Below are 27,309 nucleotides of genomic sequence, written 5' to 3'. Positions count from 1 at the left end.
ACGCCTGTCTGACAACTCCCTTTCTCTTCTCCTCCTCGTATACAGCCCCCCACCCACCCACCCAGACACCCCCTTTCCCTCCTATACATAACATCCTCATGCGCAACGGCGCCGGAGACAACAACGCGGTGACCTGCCGCAAAGCACGGCTACATTAGAGGTGGGCGGAACCCCCCTTCCTCTCCCCAAATATCACAAACTCCTTTACTTCCCAAAAAATGCATGTCAGATGGTCCACGATCCCCCTCATAAAATGCAAGAGCTGCTCGTTTTTTTTTTTTTTTTAATCTCTCAATGATAAAGTTGACATCATCTTTTCAGCAGCGGCACTATGGGTGACCATGTGCGCACTGTACTTGCACCTTTTGATACGCGACTGTTTACATCCTGGATGGCTATTCTTACATAAGTAACACCGAAATGCGGGTTTTCAGGCTACGCTGCAGCCGAGCTGTGGACGAGTCTGCGTTAAATACGAGTGCAGTGCGGGAGGTAAACGATGAGGTATTTTCTTCTTTTCTATAGGTGACGGGAGGCAGCTTGATTTGGGATGCCACGGGCTTGGGAACCTGAGACGGAATGGTACAACGGGAGGGCGGCTCGTTTTGTCTCGGCGAGGAGGGGAGCTGTGTAAACCAGACTGGGTGGAGCAACACATCGCCCGCCCCATCTATCGTGCAGACGGCCTTGTGTCCCGTTTGCCTGGAGCTCGGAGAGAGACTACTGTACTGAAAGTCTGGCGGATAGAGAGAGAGGGGGCCGGTCTATGGGAGGGACTAGCGCAAAGGGGGGAATTGGAAGGAGGAGGGGGCGAGGAGGAGGCGGCACGGGTGCTGTTTCTCCAGTCTCTTTCCCCTGTCTTTGTCTCACACACTCTTTTGTTAGCCATGCCTAGCCTGCTGGTTCTAGCAGGGATCATGGAGAAAAATGGGGGCTACGCCGGGGATCTGGCCGGCTCCGGCTTCGGAGGCGAAGGTCTCCTTGTGCCGCCCGACGAGGAGGAAGACGACTCCCGTGCCCTCAGGGTCGCGCTGGGCCAGTTGTCTCTGCTGGGGCTCGGGGAAGGCGAGGACGGCGGCGGAGCCCCAACAACAGGAGTACAGGACCGGAGTAACAATAACAACAACCACCACAACCACACGAACAACGTCGGAGGTGGCGGGGACTCGGCGATCCTGCAAGGGAAAAGCAAGTTGTGCGCCCTGTATGAGAGCTCCTCAAGTGAGACGAAAGGACGAGGCTGCAACATAACAGAATGCGTCCCAGTGCCCAGCTCTGAACATGTGGCCGAAATAGTGGGGAGACAAGGTAAACCGCTGGCTTGCAATTTATTTCCCTCCAAACTTGTGCTTTTACCCCACTAGCAATGCTGCATTATCCCCGCCGTGGTTTCCTGTGTGCTTTGTTTTTTGTTCTCTAACTGTTACCTGGTGTTATTTGACAAAGAAAAGGGAGTGGTGTGTGTGTGTGCTCGCGTGTTTTTTTTGTACTCCCCCGAGACATCAGCCTCCCACTTTTTCTGCTAGCAAGTTCTCGTGTACTCATCATTACACTCATACATTGAAACAAGTCGGTGGCTGCTTTGTGTTTATTTTGCTTTTGAGTGATTTTTTTGTTGTTGCACAGAGGCAATAGAGAGAGAGAGACCCGTTCCCTCCTGGGTGAATTATTCTACATCCACGCCATCAATGTCAGCGCACAGACACACACTGGAGCACGGAGAGCACTTGCTTCCTTTGTCGTCTGAGACGCGCCAGACTGTTCAAAAAGGCAACGTGCAGCTGGCGAAGAGAGGAATGTCTATCACTTTGAATTCGTGGCGTAGAAAATAACCAAATATACACATTTGGCCTCAATGGTGGAAGATGTTTTGCCTCTTTCCAAATTTATTCAGCTCGTTGTTTATGTTGCGCACTGCCCCAGTGACACAATTGGACAATGGAGCAAGCGTGGTCCACTTGTTTTTTTTAGTATTTTCAAATGAGGGGAGTTGGAAAGTTCAATTGCAGACAGTTACACATTCTAGCCCGTTTTTCTTACAGTTGGAGGTTTTTTTTTTATTACCGAACAAAGACTTGGAAGTTGAATGACAGCAGCTGTCAAACAAAGGTGTGAAAGTCGGGGGATGAGGGGAGGGGCGCATTAAGACAGTGTTGCTGCTCGGCACACGGGATGGCCTTAAAGGGTGACTCAGCGAGAAGTTGCACCAAGAGGTGGGAGTCCTTTTTTTTAAAAATAAAACAAAAAACAACAACAAAAAAACAGAATATTTTGTTGTTTGTGCTTATTTGCAGTCAAATGTTGTCAGGGGATTTTCATTCTCTCCAAGTTCCATATTGAGCTTCTAACAAGCTTGAACCCAAGTTGGTTTTGAAGCTAGAAGTAGATTTTTCTTCTTCAGCCTGGTGGTGGTGTTTATGTGGCTGCACCCATTGTTAACTGTTGTGATGAACCCATGGGTGAGAGGGGCAGGAAAAACAAGGACGGGGGACGGAAGGGCAGTATAGCATCTAAAAGCTGAATGGGAGTCACGCCTTGGAGCTCAACACAAGGGGCTCCTCATGAGCCCCACTTCACTGCACACTCTCAATACCACATGGTTGCCTGTCAGGAGAGGGAGAAATAGGGGGGCTGGTCTGAGAGAAGTACAAAGACTGCAGGGTGGGTAAGGTACCATCAGAAATCCTGATTTACCTCGCAACAACAACAAACAGGTTTCGAATAATGTCACAGGGGGTTCAGAGGAGTAGAGATGGCTTCTTTTCTAGCAATACTCCCCTTTTTTGCTCCACTGCTGTGGTAACGTGGATTTAGTTTGTGCTGCTAAGTGCCCCTTGTCTCCCATTGTGGCTCCTGTTCTTTACTCTGAAGTGTAAGTTTTGAATTTTAATGGGGTAACTGAAGACAGCCGGAGGGTGGATCCAGTGAGCACAAGTGCAGCGAGAGGGCCCTTTTGCCTTGACCGAGAAGAAGTGCTGATTTGGGGGGATTTGAGATGAGCTGCTTTTGATTTAGGCCCTTCGTTAGTTGGCGCTGCGTACACACCCCCTTCTTCTCGGCACAGTGTATCACCGGCCGCCTGGTGAATCTGGCAAACAGAGCATCCTGCTATGGAGAAAGGGTTGGATATGATTGTTTTCTCCTGTCAGAGTCACAGGCACTGATTCCCGAGGATGCTCCGGAGCTCCTCAGATCAAGGGTGGCTTTGTTTTGAATCACAGACACCTTCTACGCCACACTTCAACGGTTGCAAAATAAATTTGTCTCCAGTGACCTTAATTTCTCAGTAGCGATGAATTAATCTTTGCCTATTTTGTTTACAGATAATTCTTTAATTGAGACGTTAATTTGGACTAATTAAATGGTGCAATATAGTTTGAGAAGAGGAATTTGGCAATTGCTCTTTGATCCCCCATGGCACGAACAGGTCTATTAGTCTAATACCAGGCAATGGCCACAAAGGGCATTTTCAGATTTTAGGTATGAGCAATACTAAACCCTCAGAGCATTACTATCCCTCTGTCCCTACCTCTGGTGCCTGAGAAGTAAGTGTTCCTGAACAAAGTGGGCCTATTTAGTAGCATTAGAGCATCATTCGTCCTCCAACTTAAGGAGTCTTTGAACCTTTTGATACCTGCTGCTGTGCCTTTCAGATAGGTAATGCAATGATGTGCTGTGTGATATGAAGCACCTGGAGCCTGGTAAGATGAGCTCAGATTTGTCCACTTAGTAGATGCCTGATGGTTCTTGTTTGTCCAGAGATGCGTCGGTCTCTTTAAGGAATGGTCGAGACGAGAAAGGCATGTTTAAGTCGTCAATAAATGTGGAAGTCTTAATGAGAGAGCAGCCTGAATTTCTGAATGAAAACTGACCCGAGTGATGCTTGATGCATTCTTAACTGGGCAGAATATAAACAGTGTTACCATGTTCCTCTTGACCTCAAATGTACTTGACAGTCCTCCTTAATAATTGCTGATTTACTGTATGTCCTGTTCTGTCCCATTATAAAGTCAGGTAATTTGTCATGAAATAACATTAACCTGCACTCTCTCACATTGAGACTCAGCCACTAAAAGCTCATAATAGACTAAACTATTACACTCTGATCAGAAACAGGGCAGATGTAGAGCAATAAATGGCCCAAAAACAAAGCATAAATGGGTTTAGTGTATTGTCTCATAAGTTCAAGGAGAGGTCAGGGTGTGATTGCATCAGCTTCCAGCCCTCCAAAACATGTCGATGCTGCCCAATACCTCTGCACCATCCATGTATCTCTCAGTAAGATGTGTGTCTGATTTAGAGCTAATAAATAAGTGGACTGAATAAGTACACTAATGCTTAAGTGCTGGAAACCTCATAAATCATGGTAATTACTCTGTGTATCCTTTGCCAGTGAAAACCTGCAACATATTAAGTTAAACTGGTCATAATTGGTGATAAATCTGAATGTTGAGGCTTTCTGTTGATAACATGTGTTCAGTTACAAAATCTAACTGATTTTTCATATTTACTCATTTAAATTGTATGTTGTTGACTCTGCAGGTTGCAAGATCAAAGCCCTGCGGGCCAAGACCAACACCTACATCAAGACCCCCGTTAGAGGAGAGGAGCCTGTGTTCTTAATCACTGGCCGGAAGGAGGATGTTGCACTGGCCCGCCGTGAAATCATCTCTGCTGCAGAGCACTTCTCCATGCTCCGGGCATCTCGCAACAAGCTGGGAGTGTCCTTTAGTGGCTCCCCGCCCACACCTTTGCCAGGTCAGACCACCATTCAGGTGAGAGTGCCATACCGTGTCGTGGGGCTGGTAGTGGGGCCTAAAGGTTCCACCATCAAACGCATCCAGCAGCAAACCTGTACTTACATCGTCACTCCCAGTCGAGACCGCGACCCTGTCTTTGAAATCACAGGGTCACCGAGCAACGCCGAGCGGGCTCGCGAGGAGATTGAAGCACACATCGCCTTCCGAACAGGAGGCCTGCACGACCACAATAATGAGAATGACTGCCTGGGCCCGAATGGTGGAAGCAGCCCAGCGGGCAGCAGCAGTGGTCTGGAGAGCCGGCTACAGCAGGTGTGGGGGCTGCAGGGGGGCCAGCGCAAGCCTCTGACCAGCAGCTACCGCCAGAACTTCTCAGATGCCATGGTTGGAGGGGGAGGGGGAGGAGGAGGTGAGGGAGGGGGAATCTACAACAAGAGCAACTTCTCCAGCTCCGGAGAGAAGCCTTGCTCTTATTTTGGATCAGAGGGTACCCAGAGCTGGGGCGACCCCGACTACCCCAAACAGGTGGCCTTCTACGCCCAGCAGCGGTCCAAGAGCTTTGGAGGCCTCCCGCTCCCCTTGACCAGACTCTCCCCTGGCTTACCCGAGTCCTGCGGAGGTGGAAGCAACAACAACTCTTCAGTCACCAGCATTGTGCCCGTATCCGGCTCACCTCATGCCCAGGCCCGCCGTGCCCACAGTGAGCCCACCTCAGCCGTGGAGGGTTTCCCAGGCCGTCTGCCAGTGCCGGACTCGCCACCGGCCACTGTGCGGGACTGCATGACCTGCTTTGAAAGCAAAGTGACGGCTGCCTTGGTGCCCTGTGGCCATAACCTCTTCTGCATGGAGTGTGCCATCCGAATCTGTGAGCTCAACCACCCGGAGTGCCCAGTGTGCCACACCCAGGTCACACAGGCCATCCGAATATTCTCTTAAGGAACCACATCAGTTTTTATCATTAGTTTTGTCAGTGTTTGTTCAATAATTATTTACTGTTATTATGATTATTATTATAATACACATTTTTGTTTTTCAGAAAATTTAAAAACAATCAAGCAGATATTTTAGAAGGCACTGCTTGCTTTACTAAAAAGTATAAGAAATATTTTTAAGTTTTTCTTTTATATATATATATGCATATATATTTTATAAAAGTTTTGTTTATAAGAGAAGTATAGTACCTTGCATTTTCAGTTTTTTGACTGCTGCTGTTTTTCATTCATGAATCACAGTGTAGGCAGAGGTAGACAGTAATGTGAACATTTTATTATTCAAATTTTTATTTTACCATGAAGTGGGTTTATATGGAAGGAAGATGATGATTGTTGAGGTACCCAATCTGCACCTGACTGACCCAGAAAGTCAATGTTGTTATTAGAAGGAAAACAAACCTAGAATTTTCATTGCACCTTACAATCATCTTGGTCTAAAATAGGATTTTCAATCATACCTTGAAATTTTTTCGCGAGTTGATGTGAAGGTGAATTCAGCCTTCAGTTTTACTGTGATTTTGGTTTCATATAATTGGTCCAACATAGATATTAATTTAAGCAAAGTGAAAATGTGAATAGATTGGTTCAAGCCTTGCGATCGAAAACAAAAGACAGCCCCCTTATTTCATTCTTATACCATAAAGTCTTATAAACCAGATTGATGCTGAAAAGGGATAGGACATCAGATCATTTATTTATGATAATTGGTTGCATTTTATTGGTATCATCATCCACAGAGGTAGATAAAAGTTGTATGAAGTATCAGTAATATTTTCTTTCCAGTAGCCATTGATTACACTTTGGTCACTGCAGTTTGTTGAAAAGATTCAGTAATGCTTGCTCCTCGTGGCACTTGAAAAGCATGTGGTTCCTCGGTTGGCTTAAAGCACTGATTTAATTTGTGAGGCCGAAAGCCTTGGAATTCATCCAGTTGGCTAGTTCTCGATATCTGTCTCCCCAATGGACTTGTTTCAAAGCCACCTTAACCGCGCTTTATTGTCTTGTGTGGTCATTTGGCCACAGTCGCTGAACGATATAGGACACAGCAAGAGCTCCAGTCAACAAGCATTTCTCTGAGGTGTGCACTGTAAATAAAGAGGACAATTAGTATATGGACAGAAGCCGAGTAAAACTCTAAAATGTTTCCTGAATCAGCAGCAGACTCCGATTAAAATAGTTGACACTATGAAATACACAGTCCCAAATCAGTAATCCTTACTCCACGTCCCCAATACTAACAGCATTATGTGTGAGCTCTGAGGGGCCAGCTGTCTCCCCTGTAATTAGCAAAGCTGTACAGGAGCAGGTGTTTCATGGCACACTGTAGCTGTGACCCCGAGTTGGAGGTCTCGCCTAGCCCCCTTTCTTTCTCTCTTTTCTTTGGGAGTGGCTTTTATGTCTCCCCCTGCTTACAGTTTGATCGTTTGCTTTCGAAGGCCTCTCTGAGTGGGGCGTATTGTCTGGGCCTGGTAGCGGCGTGGGCTGCAGAGCGCTCGGACACGGCCTGGATCTACTCATTGATAATTAGGCAAATGGGTTGGTCCAGGTGCGGACCGTGTGGGGACCCTGGAGCTGTATGAGGGGTACGACAGGGTCCCGCAGCGAGCCCCTTGCTGCCCCGCCCCACTGTTACAAGCACAGAGGGGGCTGGATGGTCTGGATGCAGCTGGGCGAATAGGACCCCCTCCTTCCACTCCCTCTTGCCCCTTTCTCCCCCCTTTTCCTCTCCTTTTCTGCTGCTCTGAGCTATCCCTACTGGGGAGAGGGGGCCTCTTTTGTCCCAACACACACACACACACACACACACACAAAATTTGAAAGACACAAGCTGAATTCGGCAGCGCCTGTGAAATGAGGGGAGGCTTAGGAGCAAAATAAATTATCTACAGTTATCAGGGGACACCCCAGTTACCTGTTTTCAATGGTAATTTGCCATATACCCTTTCCAAAATGATAAATATGTACACATTCACCCTATAAAAGAAAGATTGCGTGATATTATCACACGGGGTGCAGCATTAACTCCTCCTCCACTCCTCAACAGCACCGCCCTGAAATTTGGATGGGGTCCTGTTTGTGTCATAGCACCAGTGCAGATTGTGTCAGCTCGCTACTGTATGGGACATCCTGCAGCTGCCCCTTCACTATGGACACCCGGCTTCAGCCAATGGCAGCCCCCCCCTCGCTTTGAGCTTCCAGAATGAAATCAGACAATTGTAATTGACAGGAAAGCAGAGGAAACGCCCCATTTAACCAGCACTCATGCTGAATCAAATTACACACCCTCTGCGTCTGCCTTAGCCCCAGCCTGGGGATTTCAGAGGGCTAGAGGAGAGCGGATGGGGGTAGGGATTAAAGCTGTTGAATGATAGGAGGAGGAGGAGTAGGGGGGGGTTCATTTTGGCTAGAGAAAGAGAGAAGTATGCTCCAAAAAAATGAAACCGTGCAGATCGGGCAATTGTATTGATCATTCAAGTCCTGCAGGAGGTTTGGAGTTGTCACATGTGGGCCAGTAGTGGCGACAGGGAACCTCTCGTGTGTTGTATCGAAGAACAATTCCACTCGGCTTCTGTCTCCAAAAAAAAAAATTTAACAATTACAGATTGTGTCTTACAGGACACAAAAGCCCCTCCTTTTGGAAAAAAAAACAACAACGTATGAAGCGGACCACTTGCATTGCATATAGTCTGCAGGGAAAGCACCGTACTTGCAAAAAAGTACCCTGAAATCTATCAGATGTAGAAATAAATAATAGTTATGATTTTATGGATGGAGGAATTGCACAGTGGTTTGGCCTAAGCTTTCAACGTCAAATTCAAGGCAGTATGACACTGCTCTTTGAACTTAGTATTTTTGTTATTTTATTTTCTGCCTTAATATTTTTTATTAAGATATTGCCATTATTTTTGGCATACAAGGTAGCAACTTTGGCCTTTGATAGTACCGCGCCCCCTGAAAACAACTTTTTTAAAGTACTTATTTTTGGAGAAAAGAATGTGAATCAAACTGCTTGGGTGGGGATTAGAGGGATTCAAGAAATTAGGCTCTTAAAACACTTTACTTAAAATATAGAGTAAAGCACCTTATTACAAAACATGCGCATTTGATTAATACCAAACCGACCACTGATGGTGAAATACATTTCATAGAATTTGAAAGACATGCACATAAGGATTCCCTATCATTTTTTTGTATTATGGTGGTTCTTGTTATTCTTAATACTACAGTAGTACTAGTGGTAATTTGGGAGACCTCTCATCCATTTAGTCAATGCTGATGACTTGGTTGAGTTTTGCACTGGTTTAATGAAGAGAGGGCTTATTGGAGATTCTCCCTGTTTAGACGCTGTATAAGTTAATGAGTATTGTACTTTATGGGAAAGCACTCTGAGCATCTATGTAAATACAGTATGTGTATCAGTTACAAACATCCTGACAAAGGCCCGCCTAAAGTGAGGTTTTGATTATTTTTACAAGCTGAGGGTGTCATTGTCAATGTTTTAGCATATGGAATTCAAAATGTCTCTGAGTTTTAGGGAGAGTAAATCTTTTATATATGCGTCCCATCATCCTTTTTGACTATAATAGTATATTAGATAGATCCATACATTTAAGAAATATTATTTAAACTGATTAACTTAGTATTTCATCCAAATATATAGATGAGAAATTAACCAGACACTACTATAAACTGTAATAATGAATAGCCTTTATGAAGCCGCTGATGTATAAATCCAATCTCAAATAAAAACTGGAATGAATAGTATCTGTAATAACCCCTAATGAATAAATCAGTTTCTATGTATATTAGGATGAAAAGCAATAATAGGACTATACTGGGACAATAAACAGAGAAGCCTGCTTAGTCAGTTCTTTAAATAATATTCTATTCAGAAATTGACCTTGATTATTAGGATAATACTGCTGCATTTATGTCTCATATCTGCTTAAAATTCATTGTGGATTCATGCCAGTGTAGAAACAGAGATATACTTAATTAGTAACAGTTTCAGGATACGTAATTGTTCTTGTTGTGTTCATCAGGGTCTTAAGTCATTTGATTGCTTAATTTTTTATTTTTACGTTGAATATCAATCAGATCACAGGGTGGGTCGAGACAAACTTAAGGATTCCTTCTCCTGAAACGATGAAACTGCAATTTTTTGTGACTTAGAGGAAAATCTCATTGCGCTGTAAAAGTGATCCGTCAAGTGTAAACAAACAAACAAAAGACCAGAGCATAAGCACCGAGGTCTGTCCTGTTTGTTAAAAAGCAGGAGCTGGTGACTTTGCTTATGACAGACTGACGTCTCGAAGGCTTTGGTCAGAAAACACAGCAGTGAAGAAGAGGAGGGTGGGACAGCACTGTGTCTGCCACTCGTGTTGTCTTTACCCTCATTCTTCTTTAAGTTACAGGAGCAGACGTGTTACTTATAGCATATCTTAAGATGATTTCTGTTTACATAGTAAAAGGTTTCTGATTTCAAGGCTCTATTTTAACTTGTTTTGCACCTACTTTTTTATTTGCATTGTTTTGGAAAGAAAAAGGTCAGACGTAGCCAAAGAACAAAACACAAGGAGAGGACTTGCCACTTGAGTTAACTTATTTTAGCATTAAAATCAACTTGGTTGAGAGTTTATTGAATCAGGATTATTAAGAAATAATCTCATAGCTAGAATTACTCTGTTTACCCAAAAGTCTTAGAGGCCACTCAATCGATATCTGCGAAATGAAGGCATATCATGTTTCAGTGTTGTAAGATTAGTTTAATACTACAGAGGCGCCGGTAACAGACTTACTTCTCCCCAAAGAGATCAGCTTAAAGCACATCCTGGCACTTACACAGTCCTTTGAGTAGTTTTCTATTGTCATGGTTAGGTTGATGGGAGAAAAACAGTCCAGGGAAAATCTTGCCCGATGTGGAAAAGTTCAGATAAAAAGAGGGACTGCCCACGTGATCTAAATAAAATAAAAAATAGACTGAGAAGGTTTTGTGTTGACAATGACAAGCCGGTGAAAATTCAGGCTGAATTTCAAATTTTTAAGACCCTCAGAGTAAACTGTAAGGGATTAGATGTAAACAAGGTGACAGTGTGATAGTGAACAAAACAACACTGTGGTTTTAGTTAATATAATTTGGAGAGCCATTAACTGTATCCTTAAGTTTAACTGCATGTTAGTAAAATATAGTACAGTAGGTAAGATTTATCAGAAAAAAATGTTAAGATCGCATAAAGAATTCAGCAGCCTGATACCTGAAGTGTATAAAAAGCTTTAAGACCTTAAAGTGAACATCGGTTTAAAATTATATATTTACCGTGTAGTTTAACTAATTGATACATAAAGTTTAATTATGATTCTTAAGAATATGCTAAGGTGTAAGTTTCATTTGTCCAACTCACCCAGTATGAAACACTTTTTAATTCAGTGGAGCAACAAAGGAGGGTGGGGTGACTCACAGTGACATTTGATGCATTAAGTTCTTGTTAGTATTATTTACAATATTGTATTAAGCTTACTATTATAGTAATGGTAGAAACTGTTGATGTTTTTCTTCTCTTGATATGAAAAGGTCTTTATGCATTTATGTAGAATCCCTTTTAAGGAGTGATAGGAAATCCTTATTTTCAATGGATGCACTTAAGCAATTGTACCAACCTGTCTAAAAATCACACATTGAGCAAGTAATGCATTTGAATGTAAAAAAAAAAAAAAAAAAAGGAAAAAAAAAAGACCACTCAACTCAATGCACTCCTTATGCTTATTGTTTTGTCAATTTACAAGTGAGCTTTAAGTTTTTTGTTTGTTTTTTGGAAAGAATTTGCGACAGGTTTTCAACGTAGACTATATTTGAGTTCTTCCACATACATTTATAGAAAGTAACTTAAAATGAATAAAAAAAACATATTACAGTTTTTCAAATCTATTTTGCTAACATGGGTTATTATTTCATAGAAAGCAGAGGAAAAAAAAAGTCAGTATCTGGATGTTATTTATGAAAAGTTAAAAAAATGAAGCAACATATTTATGAGTAACCTCAAGACATTTTGTTTTTTAATTAAAATTACAAGAAGTTAATATATTTCTAAACACAGGGAGGTCAGTTTCTACTAATAAGTAAAATGAGAAAAGAAGTTTAGAAGTTTTATTTATGAAAGTTATGGACGCTCGCCTTTTCCATGTACCTCATGCTGAATGAAGTAAGTGGAATGAGAGTTCCCCATAGCTGAAATTTTAACTTCAGTCATGCACTTCTTTAACATCAGTGCATTCACAATGGAATAATTACAGAAAATAATATAATATTTTTTAGAATTTGGAGATATTTTAGTCACAGAGCATCAATTTTGTGCCTCAATTATATATTTTTCCTGCATCAGCATTCTTTGTGCAGTGCTGCTTGCTGTAACCCCTTTCCCCCTTCAACTAACCCCATGTTACTGACTGAAACACATAACTCATTTCCTCTGTAATCTAAACTCGCTTTTACTTATATAAAACATGTTACGACTGCAATGCTTGGAATGAATGAGGCAGCTGTGACCCTCTCGCCAGTGGGGTCGCACATAACTTGTACACACTTTCATTCATACATTTTCTACATCTACTACTCGGACAGTTTGTGATCGACAGGGCATAATCAGCTTAAAGGAAGCCTTTATGAAAGACTTTCCCTAATGTGTTAATTAGGTGAAGAGTGCAAATCGAGCGGAGGCATCTAGGAGAGGACAACAGCGCACTGTGTAGTAGATCTATGTAACTAGATGCACACATATACACACAACAGGTTCATTACCGTACTAGCTTGCATGTATGTTGTATGGTCACTTAGACAGGAGAAATGGTGCAGGTCCTGTGTTATCCTTTAACATCAGTGCACCTGGGCTGTTTCTTCTCTGTAGATTTTCATAGTTGGAGTCTCTTTGGAAACTGGAAAGTTGACATGAGTTTGGAGCCAGGCAAAGAGACCATTTCAGTCCCCACATCAAAGTTGGATTTCTCAGTTACCTGTTAGTGATGAAAGACTGTTCGCACCTCATATGAATTAACTTGAAGTTCCTAGTTTGTCTAAGAGTTGATACAGATAAGAAAAACTTGACAAAAACACTACGTTGGCACATTTTCTGCTGCATGTAAAGGATGGGGACTGAAGTGGTGCTCGCTGGTGAAACTCGCAACCTTTTCCAAAGAGGCCAATACAGTCTGACAGTTTGTCTTTGGTAGCGTTTCCAATTTTTCCAGCACAGTAGAGGTGTTTCATACCGGTCTAATAGTGGTTGTAGTGCATTAGTTTTTGGGCCAGCATCAGCTGGCGTTAGTTTCTGGTTTCTCTGTGAACAGTGAAAGAGGGTTGCCAATGTGGCCCTCAGTGGCTGACCGTCAACTTTGATGGATGGAAAAAAAAAGAAGTCTTTGAACTCTGTTACAGTATGCCATGCCCTTAAAAGGCATGTGATATTGCAGGTTTATTTGTTATAGCACATGTTTTTTTGTGAATTACATTTTTTGGAGACATTTTTATTATTATTATTGTATCTGCGCCATGTTAGTTCTGGTTCTTTGTTATTTTTCCAAGATTCAAGATGTATTGTAAATGTTTCTAATAAAACAAAAATGAAATGATCTCCAATTGAAACCAATTGCATTTTTTTTACTGGAAAGGGGAGTTTTTATGGCTAAATTGATCCTTTGTTGATGATGATTATTTATATTTTAATCCAAGTGATCAGACTAATTTCATCATGACATCAAAGAGCATATTAATTACAGTGGACATTCAGAATTATATAATAGATTAATTCATTCTTCCCTCTACCAGATTCATTGATGAAAAAAAAAAAAACTACTACTGCTACATGCAGCCTTTGTTTAAAAGCATCTTTAAGAGACATGAGAAGAGGCAGGCTATAACAAATGAGATTTATTTATACATATGCAGTCCAAATATACATATATTAGAATAAATGTTTAAAAAGCCCTAACCTACACCACCCAGTTTAAGACCTGTGAAGTCAACAGAAGTCAGTGTTGATGTGGAAACACATAACCAGGATAAACACCATCTGTGTGCATAACCTTTGGATTTAATCAAGCCCCTCCTAACGCTACCATCCTTTCTCCTTTTCCACATCTATTAAACTATTAGATACTAACAAACCCAATCCAGGCTCCTGAATACAACCCCCGCCCCCTCCACAGGAAATACAGACAAGTGAGAGCGAGGGCAGACCTCAGGGAGATCCCAGAAGGCAGAGTCCTGTTCCAGTTACATACAGTGTAGAGAGATACAGAGAGGAGTAGGTAGCAGGCAGTGGAGGATTTCACTTACAGTAAAACAAGCCATCTCGGGTACATCAGAGACCACAGGAGCAGGGCAGGGCTGAGTGCCCTCACTACCTCATCCCCTGAAACATTATCCATCCATCCATCTATCTATCCCAGCAAGCAGGCAGCAGAAGCAGCACAGGGTTGGCCATGCATTTACACCAATTCTCTAATCTTTCCCACTGCACCCTAAAGGTTTGGGGCAGGGGTGAAACAGTCATCAGAAGAGCCCATACTGCTTTCTCACCAACTTGTGAGGCAGTTAACCCATTCACTAGCAATGCAAGCTTTGCACAGCGTTAACTCTAAATGAGATGGGATAGCTGCAAGAGCATGACTCATCTGCAGAGTACAAAGTGTGCACAGAGCAGGAAAGCCTTCCAAACAAAGATCAAAAGCAATCAAAAAGAAATTACATGTCACTGGTAGGGAGGGATGTTATTGCTCTGAGTGGTCTGGTGGAACACAACTTGAACCAACCAACTTCGACCAAATTCCAGCATGTGCATTTAGGAAAAAATGACTTGAAGCCCTTGTTCCTCCATTAGTGAGGGGTATTTGCCCTTTCAAGCTTCTTCACACAGATATGATTGTGGGCAAAAGCATCAAAAAGCAAGAAAGCTCCCTTTGCTGCAAAGCGATCAGTGTGGAAAATTAGAACCAAATAGTGTTAAATTACAGACCCTTTGGCCAAACAAGACCTTAATCTAGTGTTCAATAAATATTGTAAGGGACATTATTTTCTAAATATTATACATTTAGAGGAAAATGGGAATGATGGTGGTGACAGAGGGGTTGCAGTTCAGTCTTCTGGATGTGGATTTTTATTGCCCAATATCCTGGTGGTTGGAAACTGAGAGAAAGCATTTACTGGCTTGTAAAATAGAGCTTTCAAAAGGGAGGACAGTTTTCAAAGACAGAAATCGTGATGAGATACAAAAGGGACCTCATAATGTGTTAAATTTTTCATTAGATTGTGAATCAGTTCTGATCATGTACCGCTTTCAAAAGCTTAATGCACTGGGTAAGGTGCATCTCACCCGTTTTCTTTCCATTAATACTAATCCTCCCATACCACACCCCCCGTCTAAACTTCTTTACTGTCCCTCCTTCACTGGTCCCCTCTTCGTACAGTGTTACGTTTTTTAACCAGACAAAAGACCAAATCAGCCCCAGTACAAGTGTCCTTGTGTGAAGTGGTTATCTCTACCTGTCTCTCCATTCTCCCTGTCCATCTGTCTGTCTCTGTTTGTCTATCTGTCTGTTTCTCCAAATGCCTGGAGGTGAAGGAGGTCAGTGGTAAGGTCTCAGTTGGACTGGCAGCAGACACCCTTACTGGCTGAGTTTTGGGTGGGCTCAACCGTGATGGGCACTACGTTGGAGGCTGGTGAGAAGTCTGAGTCGCTTCGCCCTGACATCTGCCTCTGTGACACGATGTTGTAGATGGCTGTGATGGAGAGAAGGGTGAAAGGGAATGAGTTATGTGTAGATGCCTATAAATCCAGCCAACAGTGGGACATATTGTGATAAGGACAAACAGCATGGCAAAACTGAACAACAACTGTTCTATCCAGACTCCTGGCAGCACTGAAGGATTCTTTCCATCCTAAACTGGCATCGTTATGTCATGTGGCAGTACCAAGTCTCATTTCAGGCATTCCCCAATGCTTCAATATGCAATACAGTTTAAATTAAAATTGCAATGCCTAAATAAATATAATACATTGTGGGTCTTGCTCCTGTGACCCACCATGATCATGCTGGTAAGAAAATACAATACAGTTTCATATTTAGCAGACAAGAGCTGCTCAAACACACAGGTTAACCTTTGCAGTTTATCCGTCACCAACATTTGCTTCCACGCATTTCTGAATGCATTTTCCCTAAACTTTGGCTTAGATGCCATTGGCCTAGTCAGTTGATCAGCCTGAGAGAGGAAAGCAGGACGAGTGCAAACACTCCTCTGACTTACTGTTGCATACTTTAACTCTAAACTACAGCCAGATGTGGAACAAAACAGTCCTGAAATAAAAACTGCTTATGAAGCAAGAAGACTGAAAGCCAAACAAAACTCCTGGCTGACGTGACATGTCAGGTGGTGAAACTATGACTCATTACTACAGACCCTAAACAGCACCAGCTGCTGCACTTATTTAACCCACCAGGATGACCTTCTCTGACCTAGGATCTGTCTGCAGCCGATATCTACACATGTGACATCTTCTCTGCACCACTGGGTCTAAAGTTCAGCTCTAACTGGCCTGCTAATGCACTGCTAACTTCCTCTCTTCTCCTCCCTTAACGAGCTAATTAGCGATGTTAGCTCAATGAGGCTTGTTGGTTTCAAGTTTTTTTATGAATTTGAATTTACTGATAAAGCTGTGGTGTGGGCAGAGTGGCTCAAACGGCTCCAGCAGACCCGTCTGGGAATTGAACATGAAGCAGAAGCAGAATACAAACAGTAAGTGGCGCATCCTTGCAGACTGATAGCCCCCGGAGCAATTGAAGTGGAAGCACCACTCACTGTTGGATTGCCCCTTTCGCCACTCCTCAGTCACAACAGATGTCACTCAGTCACAACAGATGTTTTTTCTCCATGTTACCAAATCTCAAACATCATGTATGCCCCCAGAGGGCACTGCTCATAGACATTTACTTGAGAAAACATACCTGTAAAACAGTATGAGAATTTCTCCCTTGAGCAGATGCATTTAATATAGTGAGTCAAAGTGGATTTGTGACAATGAACAAAGACTATTAGTGATTTCCTATCTTCATAGCAGCTCTCACCAAGGGGCTGATTGGCTGAGTGGTCTTTCATTGTGCCAATTACTGATATTTTTGACCTAAGAAAAGATTCAGGTGGAGTTCTTGCCCACAGACTGCACACAAGTGATGGGCATGGTGAACTGATAAGATGGGTTTTGCTGCCATCTAGTGGGAAAGGATGACTGTTGTTATGTAAACCCTCCCAGTCGGAATAGAAATGTAACACTCAGAAAAATCAATATGCAGTATATATACAGCATTATCATTAGATGAGCATTAGGAGCTTTAGTCATCCATGCCCTTTAAGATCAAACATATTTTTATTCTATGATTTGATTTAAACACAGAACATCAAAAGAACAAATGTAAAACTCACTCACCTGTGAGAATAGTCTGGAAAGCCAGCTCCACATTAGATGAGTCTAATGCTGACGTCTCCAGGAAAGACAAGCCATGCTTCTCTGTAAAACAAACATGCAAAACATGCATGTTATAGTTCTGCATTCATTTCAACTTTTATAGCTACACTGAAATGAGCTGTATTGTACTGTACTGGCATCAACGCTGCCTTGATTCAGGGATTGATTTCTTCGACATAATGTACTCACTCCAGGGTTCTCCCCAGAAATAAAGTAATTTCAACCACTTCCTTTTTGATTGCTCACAGTGAACTACTTTGTAATTATAGAAAATCTAATAGGTTGTGTGACAGCTTAATGTTCAGCTCTATAAAGTATATCTACAATCTCATGAAATGCAATAATGTTTAAAAACTTGTGTTATAAAAAAAGACCTCTGTAAGCAAATAATAGTCTGCAGGGACACACGTTCAATTTAAAAAGGTTGTGCTGCCGTCAGGGCTCAACAATAAGGATGAAATAAAAACCACGTCGAGCTAGAACATCTAGTGACTGACTTGCCTGATCTGGCAAGTGGTAAAAAAAAAAAACGTATCTTTAGTTCTTGATGCAATGCAAAGGAGTGATTTTTCTACTATTAATTAATTAACATATTTCAATAAAAAATTGTGACAGTTGTCTTTAGTCGTTGTTGTTGTTGTTGTTGTTGATGATAGCTGCTAATAAATAAAAAAATGTAATAATACAGTTAAAAATTGTAGTTAAAAAAAGGTTATAAAAATATAAATTAATGAAATGGTAAACCCCAACTGTATTACACATAAGAGGCTGACAGTTTTTCATGACTGTGGCCATTGGATTCCAGTTGGCTGGTGGTCATTTTTACTATTTCCCACAGGACTGGGACAGACGGGACTGATAAGAACAATAGGTCTATTTTTTTTATATAAATAAATACTGTCATTGAAAGATCTAGCAGTTGGCCCTCATTAGAAAAAAATTTAACGACCCCTGGCCAATGTGTTCTTCATGTTTTTGTGCCCTTTAGTGAAAGCATTTTGGGTCTCAACACAGGAAAATGAGTGATTTCACAGGAATTGGGATTTGTTTTGTTTGTCACCCTAAATTACATTTGTAGACTAAGGCATGTTTAATCTGTAAATTTATTCGCAATAAGGAACTGTAAATCTATAAAACAGTCCTTTTTTTCACTGCAAACATTTCAGCTTGTCATTGTTGTAAAAAGGTTAGGTGTCACTATTAAGGCTGACTTTTTTATTTACTATGAAATGTCAAAATGACTTCCATGAAACGGTGAAGGCCAAATTCCTATCAAAGATGAAAAAAGCTTACAAATATTTGGTTCGTTTTACTTAGTAAATGATAACAAAGCTGCAACGAGTAGTCGATGAATTGATTAGTGGTCAACAGAATATTAATCTGCCATTTTTTTAGTTCATTATATCATGATAGTCAATAGAACAGGTTTGAGTTTTACTGTTTTGACTGTTGAGACTGTACTGATAATTTACAGACCAAGCAATTGATCGTAAAAATAATTAATAAATTAAAACTGTAATGTAAAAAAAAATTACTATTGCAGCCCCAAATGATCATATGCAATATAATAACTGCAATCAATACATCAAATCAAAAATTGTTTCAGTATAACCATATTTCACTTTCTTAATTTGTTCTTGTTCTTTGCAATCTGTACAATCCTACAGTATAGAGGAGCTTATAAATAAAAATATATATTTAATACAAATCATTACTATCAAAGGTGAGGGATTAGTTGTTACAGTGCTGTAAGTGAGAGATCAGATCGGTCCACTGTCTCTGTCGTGTTCTTTGGAGCCGTCGTGGCATCATTTTACACTTTGCATGCATGTGTCCATCACATGGTGTTTATGTAAATGAGCCTTCATAAATTAGGTTTGAAAAACAAACCAGTTCTAATCAAATGCACTGAAACTTACACATGTTATTTATTTAGCAACGAAAGGGAATTTCTTACTTTCTTACTCTTATATGGTTCAAAAGGAAGGACTTTCTTACAGGCCGTCCTACAAAGAGTCATTTACCAGTCAAAGCAGGTGCTCCACTGAATCGGACCCAAGCCAATAAACTCAAGGTTAAGAGTAAACATGTGGCCCAACTACTCTAAAATAATAGTGAATGAGTGTCAAAAGGTTGACAAAATTATACTTCAAGGCTGACTGCAAATAAACCTGCTCTGAAACAAAGCCTTGAAATTCTCTGAGGGCTGAGATAAATGGAAGTTTAATTAATTTAAATCAAGTCCTTCTGACTTTGTGCTGTGCTTTCTTATATGTTTTCACTTTGGCCAAGGACATTTGGTGGACATATTTATGTAGAACGCCTTACAGTATCACAGTGCAAACATTAATAACACAGGTGTTCCCAGTGGGAAATGAACGCTCAGGGACGGTTTAAAAACAAAACAGTACAAACTAAACTGGAAGGACAGGTATGGCATGAATATAAGCATGAATTAAATTCACTGTCTGCAAAAGTTCACTCTCAAATTAAAAAAACATATTTTTCTCTTACCTGAATATTTAGTAATTTCAATTTCTTTGGTTCGGTTTTTGAATGTTGGAGATATCTGCCATAGAGTGCCAACCTTCTCTCAAATGCAATGGAACCAAATGTAATGTGGAGCTCTTCTTTATTTATTCTTTAGTTAAATGGTCAGTAGTTGACAAATACTGAACATACAGTACTGATGTTTATTTAGTCTTTTTTTATTTATTTATTAGTATGTTATGTATACAGGGTTCATTTGTAGAATTTGTTGACAATGCAATACATTGTATGCAAATGTAAATTGTTGTTTAATATTATTTTTCGTTATTTGTTTAGGAAATTAGCCCCCTGAGCACCTTTGCAGAGTCATATCAGTGGAAAATCCACACAGTAAAGGTCTGTTTTCTTTCCAACTCAACAATTCAATATTTTGACTGCTATATTTTGGTAACTGTCGAATTTTAGTATAAGTCTCAAATATGCCATATCAGTCAGGCGCAACACGTTCCAGAAATCATGACCTGGTTACTCAAGATAACCCAAGACCTTTTTGTGAGCAGTTTGATGTAGGAACTGTACTAGAAAGAAAATAGCTCCTACACAAAACTGCTCACAACACCGACAAAAAACAAAATTGTATATTGTGCAGCACCGTGAGCAAAGTGCCACATAGTCCCGTATGGAGAAAAAGGCATACACCGTCATGGCCGATATCTCCAACACTCCGCAACTCACACCAAAACAATCCAGATAGATAGATAATAGCACTATGCTAAACGTAAGAGAAAAAACGTGGTTTTGATTTTAGAGTTACATGCCCCTTTAAGAACCTAAATAAAACAGCTAGGGTCTACCTATGCTCATTATAACATCTTTAACTTGGCATCCTAAAGGCCTATAACGCCATCACAGTGACAATACCTGCAAAGGCCTTGGCCTCGTCTGTTGGCACCGCCCTTAGGTGGCGTAGATCACTTTTGTTGCCCACCAGCATGATGACTATGTTGCTGTCTGCGTGGTCCTGCAGCTCCTTCAGCCAGCGCTCAGCATTTTCATACGTCAGGTGCTTGGCGATGTCGTAAACCAGGAGAGCTCCAACTGCCCCACGGTAGTACCTGAAATACGCAAGAGGAGGTGAACATAATCAAATTGGAGTCATCCACTTGTCACAGCCTGTTGATTCTTTGTGGGTGCGTCACATGGGCTCAGCCAGCTTTGAACCTGAGAAACACGAGAAATCAAGCAGTGAAGCCAAAAATACTACAGACAAAGCTCATGCCACTGAATGACGTTACTTGTTTTAATTAAAGACTGGCTGCTCTTGCTTAGTCAGTGCCTGTGGGGGCTTGATACAGCACATGCCAATGCCTTAGGGTTGGTTACTTCATAAAGGTAGACAACTGAAAAAGTTTGGGAAAGGAAACTTGAAGGACAGATGAGGAGGAAGCTGTAATTAACAAAACAGTTCCTGGCCCAAGTTAAAAAGCAGCATTTTGTAATGCTAATCATTTCATATCGCTTTCTAACTATTTTAATGATCATCCCAAACTTCTTGGATGGAGGGTCACTGTTGGTAGGAAGTTTAAAAACATTTATAACCAACAACTCCAACCATCCATAGTGCAGCTCAACTTCACGTGACTATGATTAACAGTTATGACAAAAAAGGAAGCAAAAGAGGCCCTCGTAAGTTCCTGTACTTAGTATGTATCTATCTCAACAACATGCTTATTAACAGCAGTGCATGCCTGCATGTATGCTTGATTTAATTAATTAAAATATATATTATTGTCTGGAAGTGAGCATGCATTTGGGTGAAGTGGGTATATCTGCCAATATGTGGAGGCGATTCTGTGCACCACAGTGTAACGGTGCTTCCACAAAGGCTTGAAGGATGAACTGTACTCACGCAGAAGTGATAGCTCGGTATCGCTCCTGTCCAGCTGTGTCCCAGATCTGAGCCTTGATGGTCTTGCCTTCTACCTGAATGCTGCGTGTGGCGAACTCCACCCCGATGGTGCTCTTGCTCTCCAGGTTGAACTCATTTCGGGTGAAGCGGGACAGCAGGTTACTCTTCCCCACACCTGAATCTCCGATAAGCACCACTGCAGGAAAAAAAGGGGATTTCAGATAAAGAAAGAGGAACAGTCAGAATAGATTAATTGTGTTTGAGCAGCACAGCATACTTCATGGCTGCAGCTGGAAAGGCAAATCATGGCAGACCTTTGGTGTCACACTTCATTAAACCACAAAGACGTTACACTGAAAGTTGGCTTGACTTTTTTTAAATTAAATTTGATTCTCATTTTTAATAAGATAGCCTGCCTCGTCAATGACGCGTGTGTGGCTCCCAGCTGAGGTAGAGCAGAAACTCAGGGGACTCCCACTGAGTTCACAAAATATTACAACCATCTGCTTCCTTCAGGAAACACCCGCACACTGAGCTCAGGTGAAATCAGTGATTCGGTGAAGATTTCACCTGTCAAATGTACTTCAGTCATGACAGTATTTGACTGTAAATAAGTTAAACAATTATTTATCATCAAGAGCACTGAGACATAAATCATATTCTATCCTCAATGCATCAATTTGTATAAGGAACTTGTCCTGCTCATTTTAAAAGAGGGATGTCTTTTTTAAAACAAATGTTTAGCATCAACTACTAAAACCTGAGTACTCACTCTAACAATAACCAGAATCCTGCTTTGTGCAAATGCCAGGCACTTTCTCCAAATTGCTTTTATTTTTTTGAAGTGGGGTTGCATGAGGTACTTATACATGGTATCACTGCTTCACCTTGATGTCAGCCATATACCCATCAATGCCCTCTTCAAAGCCACCAGATTCCTTTGACAAAAAAAAAAAAAAAAAAAAAAAATATATATATATATATATATATATATATATATATATATAATATAATCAGTGTCTTTTGTTTCATTACGAATTGTTCCTTTAAAACACCAATGCACACTTTTTTTCAGGCGGCTAAATACATTTTACAGCTTGGAGAACTCCTGCTGGCTTCTCCAAACTGAGTCTGCCAACCACCATCTACAACAGGTAAATATACTCACTACTGATAAGTTCCTCAAACAACCCCACTTCAAAACATACCTGCACTCTCCCTTTAATATGGCCACCATTTTACACTTCTGAAATAGAGCATAAAAATCTGTAGAAATCTGCTAACATCCCTAACGATGACTACACTTGGATAAAGGGATGGGCAATATATCGATTATACTGAGATTGTGATATAAGACTGGATCTTAGATTTTGTCTTAGATTTATAATCGATAGATAGATACAATAGATTATAATATTGCAATACAGCACGTGCCTTTTCCTGATTTTTAAGACTGCATTACAGTATAATGATGTCATTTTTTGAACTTATCAGACTGTTGTTGCTGTTCTATTATTTGCCCTTAAACACTTAGTCATTATCTCCACATTACTGACGATCAACTAACCAAAAATCTCATTGTGTAAATATTTTGTTAAAGCACAACTAGTTCATCCTACAATATGGCCTGCGTATTTGATAGAAAAATATTGTGATATTTGATTTTATCCATAATCGCCAAAGCCCTACTTGGAAAAAACTACCTTGTTTTGGTTTATATACAAACTTTAGTGCAGTTTGTAGGTAGTTTTTAGTTTGAGCTACTCCTTCATTGCTAAAGTGTGTAATCATGATGATAAAAACAGAGGCTTCAATTGCTGCGTCTCTCATTGGACCCCCTCCTAAAATGTACTAAGGCAGGCATTATTAGGGTGAGTGTTTGTCAGAAAACTACTTCCACAATTTTCAGGTGAGTCAGTGTGTCAAAAGGAACCAACCACACCAACTCCCCACCAGCACACCACCCTGCTATTATGAAATAGGAACTTGTTATGGAATGTTGAAACTGCATTAACAAACGGACCACTATGTCTACACTTGCATTTAAGCAATACTGCTCATCCTAAAGGGAAGCTGTGAACTAAAGTTGGTCTGTGGTGTAACAGACACAAGTAGGAACCTGTTCACATAAAGGGCAGGCCTTTTCAGACTTTGCAATAATCAAAAAATGGGGATCCTATGGGGACTTCACTCACCGACAGTGTGGCTCTCCTACATGCCTGAAAAGGTAACCCTGCCATTCTCCATTTTGACAAAGACAAAAGATCTTGGGCGGAGGACAAAAATCATTATGCAACCATTCCCAGGTCCTCTGCTATTAAGCAGGTAATATCATGGCTGCGTTACACACCCATTCACTAACCTATTGTTGCATTCTTCCGCTGAAAAAGATATGACACCTCTCCATTATATGACACAACACTGCACCCAGTCATGAAGCCTAGCCTCTGACTGTCTGTAGGTAGGAATGAAGAATGGAACGAAATAACACTAGGACTCTGAGCCTGTCTGTCTTGTCAGTCAGATTCATTGATATAATCTCCTGAATCCCTGTAAAATGAATAAAAGATAACCATCACATGTCCAATTTCACCATTTCCATTGATGTGGCATTTAAGCAGTGTGTCATGCTGGCTAAGGCTATTAATGTAGTATATTTATTTTCTTATCAGTTCAGGGCATCAAAATGCATCAAACTTTTAAAATATATGTATATAAAAGGATATACACTAAAAGAAGCAGATGGCTTTAACGTATAACACTTTACACCAAAATCAGATGCCTAGGGCGAAAAACCAGACATGAAGCTGCGAGTATGAAAAACACTTAATTGAACATGAGCCGCAGAAAGAAAAGAGGTATGCCTTGACAAGACAGCAGGATGACTTCCTGAGCTGTTGTCTCCATCAAGTAGGGAAAGGTTTATGTGACTCACCAACAGCTCACCCAACTTGACTCATGCTATCTAACAGCAAGGGACAAAAGGAGGTTGTAGGAACAAAGGAGAGCCATAACAATAATGTTGGCTCTTTCCTGGTTAAAGCATAAGACTGAAGACAGCCGATACCTTATCAGTGCCCTTGCACCGCTGCACATGATTCAGATAAATTTGCTATTTGGTCACCAGAAGTCATGTCACTTTATCCGAGAGGGTGGGTGAGTGAGTAAGTAAATCTCATCTTCTCTATGCTCAGGGACAGTGGCCACATACACACACTTCATGCAGGTATTTCCAGTTTGACAACATATGCATGTTTGGTGTTCTATATTTGAACAGGCCATGAGCACTCCATTTCTCCTTTACTTATGACGAGCAACAACTATAAACTATTGTTTGTACTAGATAGACATATGGGAACTTTTAACTAACCCCCAGTATACAGTTACAGTAGCTCTGTACCAGGTGACACTTTGTGGTAAAGTGTTTCTGCATTTTAAGGAGACTGGCAAAAATATATAGTCACTAAGAAAGCTTGATCATATCTATAAATAAGGCTCATTATGTTTGAGAGAAAAGTAAGGTTATCTATTAAAAAATGGAGTGGGTGATAGCAGTTATTGACAAATTAGGAGATTATTTGCCCAAGTGTCAACCCAAATATGTAGATTTAAACTACAAGTACACAATTAGGTCCTCAGGTACAAAACTACACACATTTTACACCAGATGACTGATGGATAGCGTTTCTGCATTTTAAGGATCCTGGCAAGCTTGTTCTTCTCTAAAAAATAAGGCTAATAATGTTTTAGATAGGTGTTAATTTTTAGAGTTAAGGGGGTCTAAAATGGAGCAGGTGACAAAGGAAGAGATTATTTGCTCAAGTGTCAAGACCTGTATGTAGATTCAAGTACACCATAAGCTCCTCAGGTACAAAACTAAGCGACAATACTTTTCGAAGCAAGTCTGATGGAGGCTGTTTTGATTTATCGTCCTGTTACAGTTTATGACCCCGATGTTGACCAACCCCGCATCCTATCATGGTTGCATCATCGGCCTGCAAGATGACTCTACTGCAGATGCTGCTTAACACATTAAGAGCACTTATAATAAGCTTGCCTGTGTGTTGTAATAATGCGGGTACGGGGCTGTGAGACCGTTTCGTAATTCAAGTCAAAGTTAGAGCGGAACAGCAGGTGCCTTTGTCTCCCGTCTGATGTCGTCGTACACCTTGTTGTTACGAGGGCAACACCTTCAACAACTCGGCATCAAATGACAGTTGCTCACAGGTGAAGGCTCGGTGTCGAAGTTTAGCTAACTAGCTAGAAGATAAACAGCCACTCACCTTTAAAAAGATAGTCATATTCGTCTTCTCTGTTGGTCATAGCGTCTCTTCGTCGGTGTCTCTACGTATTTAAATTGAAGTCGAACAAACTTCTGGTGTATTTCTGCTAACTACTTCGCGACCAACCGTTCACGACTCTAGTTAGCCTCACAGGGAACACGGTCAGTTCTCAGTCAAACGATAATAACGCCTGTCAAAGTAGAAAGAAAGTGACACTGCTGCAGTTATAAAGCTTAACAAAATCAACCAACGGCAACTAGTTCGCTGAAAGTTTCACCTCGTCTTCCTCACCCTCTGTCACTTGCCATTACCGAGGCTGCGACGTCACGTCAGTTTCTTAGCCCCACCCCCTTGCTCGCTCCCTAATGGTCAATCGCTGATCGACAGCTGTCACAAGCGTGGACGTGATTGGTCCGCCATGCTGCCGGTTATGATTTGTGCCGTTGGGATGACGTATCAGGCCCCAAGCCTCAACAGGTAATATCAATTTCTTAATTCTCTCTTGTAAGTTCTTTATACACAAACACAGATTTCTCAAAGCTAAGCCAAAGTTTAAGGTGTTTCTACTTGAATTCAACTATCTTCTTAAATCTCTCAGAATTGTAAAAGACAAAAAAAATAACAATTTCTTCAATATTTTGACAGCCTTATTAATGTATAACCTTAATTTCTAATCACTATACAATTTTTTTTATCATTATCTGTGAATGCACAGACTTTATGTACTTCGTATTCTCTCTCATTGTTTCTTGTAATCTCTTTTTGTCTGACCTCATGATTGTAATGTTCCTTAATAGTCAATAAAGACAAAATATATATACGGTATATCGAGCCTCAGGTTAATTACCAGCAGCAGCAACGGCAGCGGCGGCAGGAAAGCCCAGCTGGTAAACAGCGGTATCACAAATATCTCAATGCAACACGTGTCACTACAGACTCACAGGACAGATGTAGTGATATCACACAGAATGGAGCAGAAAATACTTTCTTTCTTTGTTCTGTTGGGGGTTTATGCAGGCCCTGGGCCCTGATTAAGGGCAGGTGGAAAGGGGATTTTTTTTTACTTACTTAAGAATATTTTATTTTTGCATTTTTTTCTGAAATGTTATGTTAAGATCTGCAAACGAGGTGTGAAGTCATTAAATATGCACTAATTTGCATATATTTCCAGGGCATAAATCTGAACACTGTATAAAGCAAATTTCACAGTTATTGTTTTAATTTGTTCATACATTCAATTCAAAGTTGTTTGCAGAAGGAAACTGGAATATATCCCTTTAATACATCAGAAATACTGTCAAAAGCCATTAAAAATACATTTTTGTCATTTTTAGGATCAAAATGTTCTGTTTAACAGGGTAT

General features: G+C 40.9%; 2 protein-coding genes across 2 annotated transcripts; one reads left to right on the top strand and one right to left on the bottom strand.

Annotated features, from left to right (window-relative positions):
• Positions 1 to 777: 777 nt before the first annotated feature.
• On the top strand, positions 778 to 13,232 carry mex3a (mex-3 RNA binding family member A). The gene is made up of 2 exons (XM_059339458.1): positions 778 to 1,308; positions 4,543 to 13,232. Exons 1-2 carry the CDS (start codon positions 888 to 890, stop codon positions 5,694 to 5,696), a joined length of 1,575 nt encoding a protein of 524 aa, XP_059195441.1. The 5' UTR covers positions 778 to 887; the 3' UTR covers positions 5,697 to 13,232.
• A 1,070-nt stretch (positions 13,233 to 14,302) lies between these two features.
• rab11al (RAB11a, member RAS oncogene family, like) lies at positions 14,303 to 26,273 on the bottom strand. The gene is made up of 5 exons (XM_059339459.1): positions 25,948 to 26,273; positions 21,665 to 21,860; positions 20,677 to 20,870; positions 17,227 to 17,307; positions 14,303 to 15,524 (listed from the first exon to the last, which is right to left on the bottom strand). Exons 1-5 carry the CDS (start codon positions 25,985 to 25,987, stop codon positions 15,385 to 15,387), a joined length of 651 nt encoding a protein of 216 aa, XP_059195442.1. The 5' UTR covers positions 25,988 to 26,273; the 3' UTR covers positions 14,303 to 15,384.
• Between the last annotated feature and the right edge of the window lie 1,036 nt (positions 26,274 to 27,309).

The sequence above is a fragment of the Centropristis striata genome, chromosome 8, assembly GCF_030273125.1.
Source record: "Centropristis striata isolate RG_2023a ecotype Rhode Island chromosome 8, C.striata_1.0, whole genome shotgun sequence".
Classification (NCBI taxonomy): domain Eukaryota; kingdom Metazoa; phylum Chordata; class Actinopteri; order Perciformes; family Serranidae; genus Centropristis; species Centropristis striata.
Note: the sequence above shows the minus strand (reverse complement) of the source record. Positions and strands in the feature narration are given on the sequence as shown.

What these genes read in the sequence shown, in the direction of transcription:
- rab11al (XM_059339459.1), bottom strand. Translation starts at nt 25,987, where the DNA reads ATGACCAACAGAGAAGACGAATATGACTATCTTTTTAAAG. An exon ending in ATATGACTATCTTTTTAAAG is followed by an intron (nt 21,861 to 25,947) that starts GTGAGTGGCTGT and finishes TTTTTCCTGCAG; the next exon opens with TGGTGCTTATCGGAGATTCA. An exon ending in CGAGGCCAAGGCCTTTGCAG is followed by an intron (nt 17,308 to 20,676) that starts GTATTGTCACTG and finishes TTTGTTTTACAG; the next exon opens with AGAAGCATGGCTTGTCTTTC.
- mex3a (XM_059339458.1), top strand. Translation starts at nt 888, where the DNA reads ATGCCTAGCCTGCTGGTTCTAGCAGGGATCATGGAGAAAAATGGGGGC. An exon ending in CGAAATAGTGGGGAGACAAG is followed by an intron (nt 1,309 to 4,542) that starts GTAAACCGCTGG and finishes TTGACTCTGCAG; the next exon opens with GTTGCAAGATCAAAGCCCTG.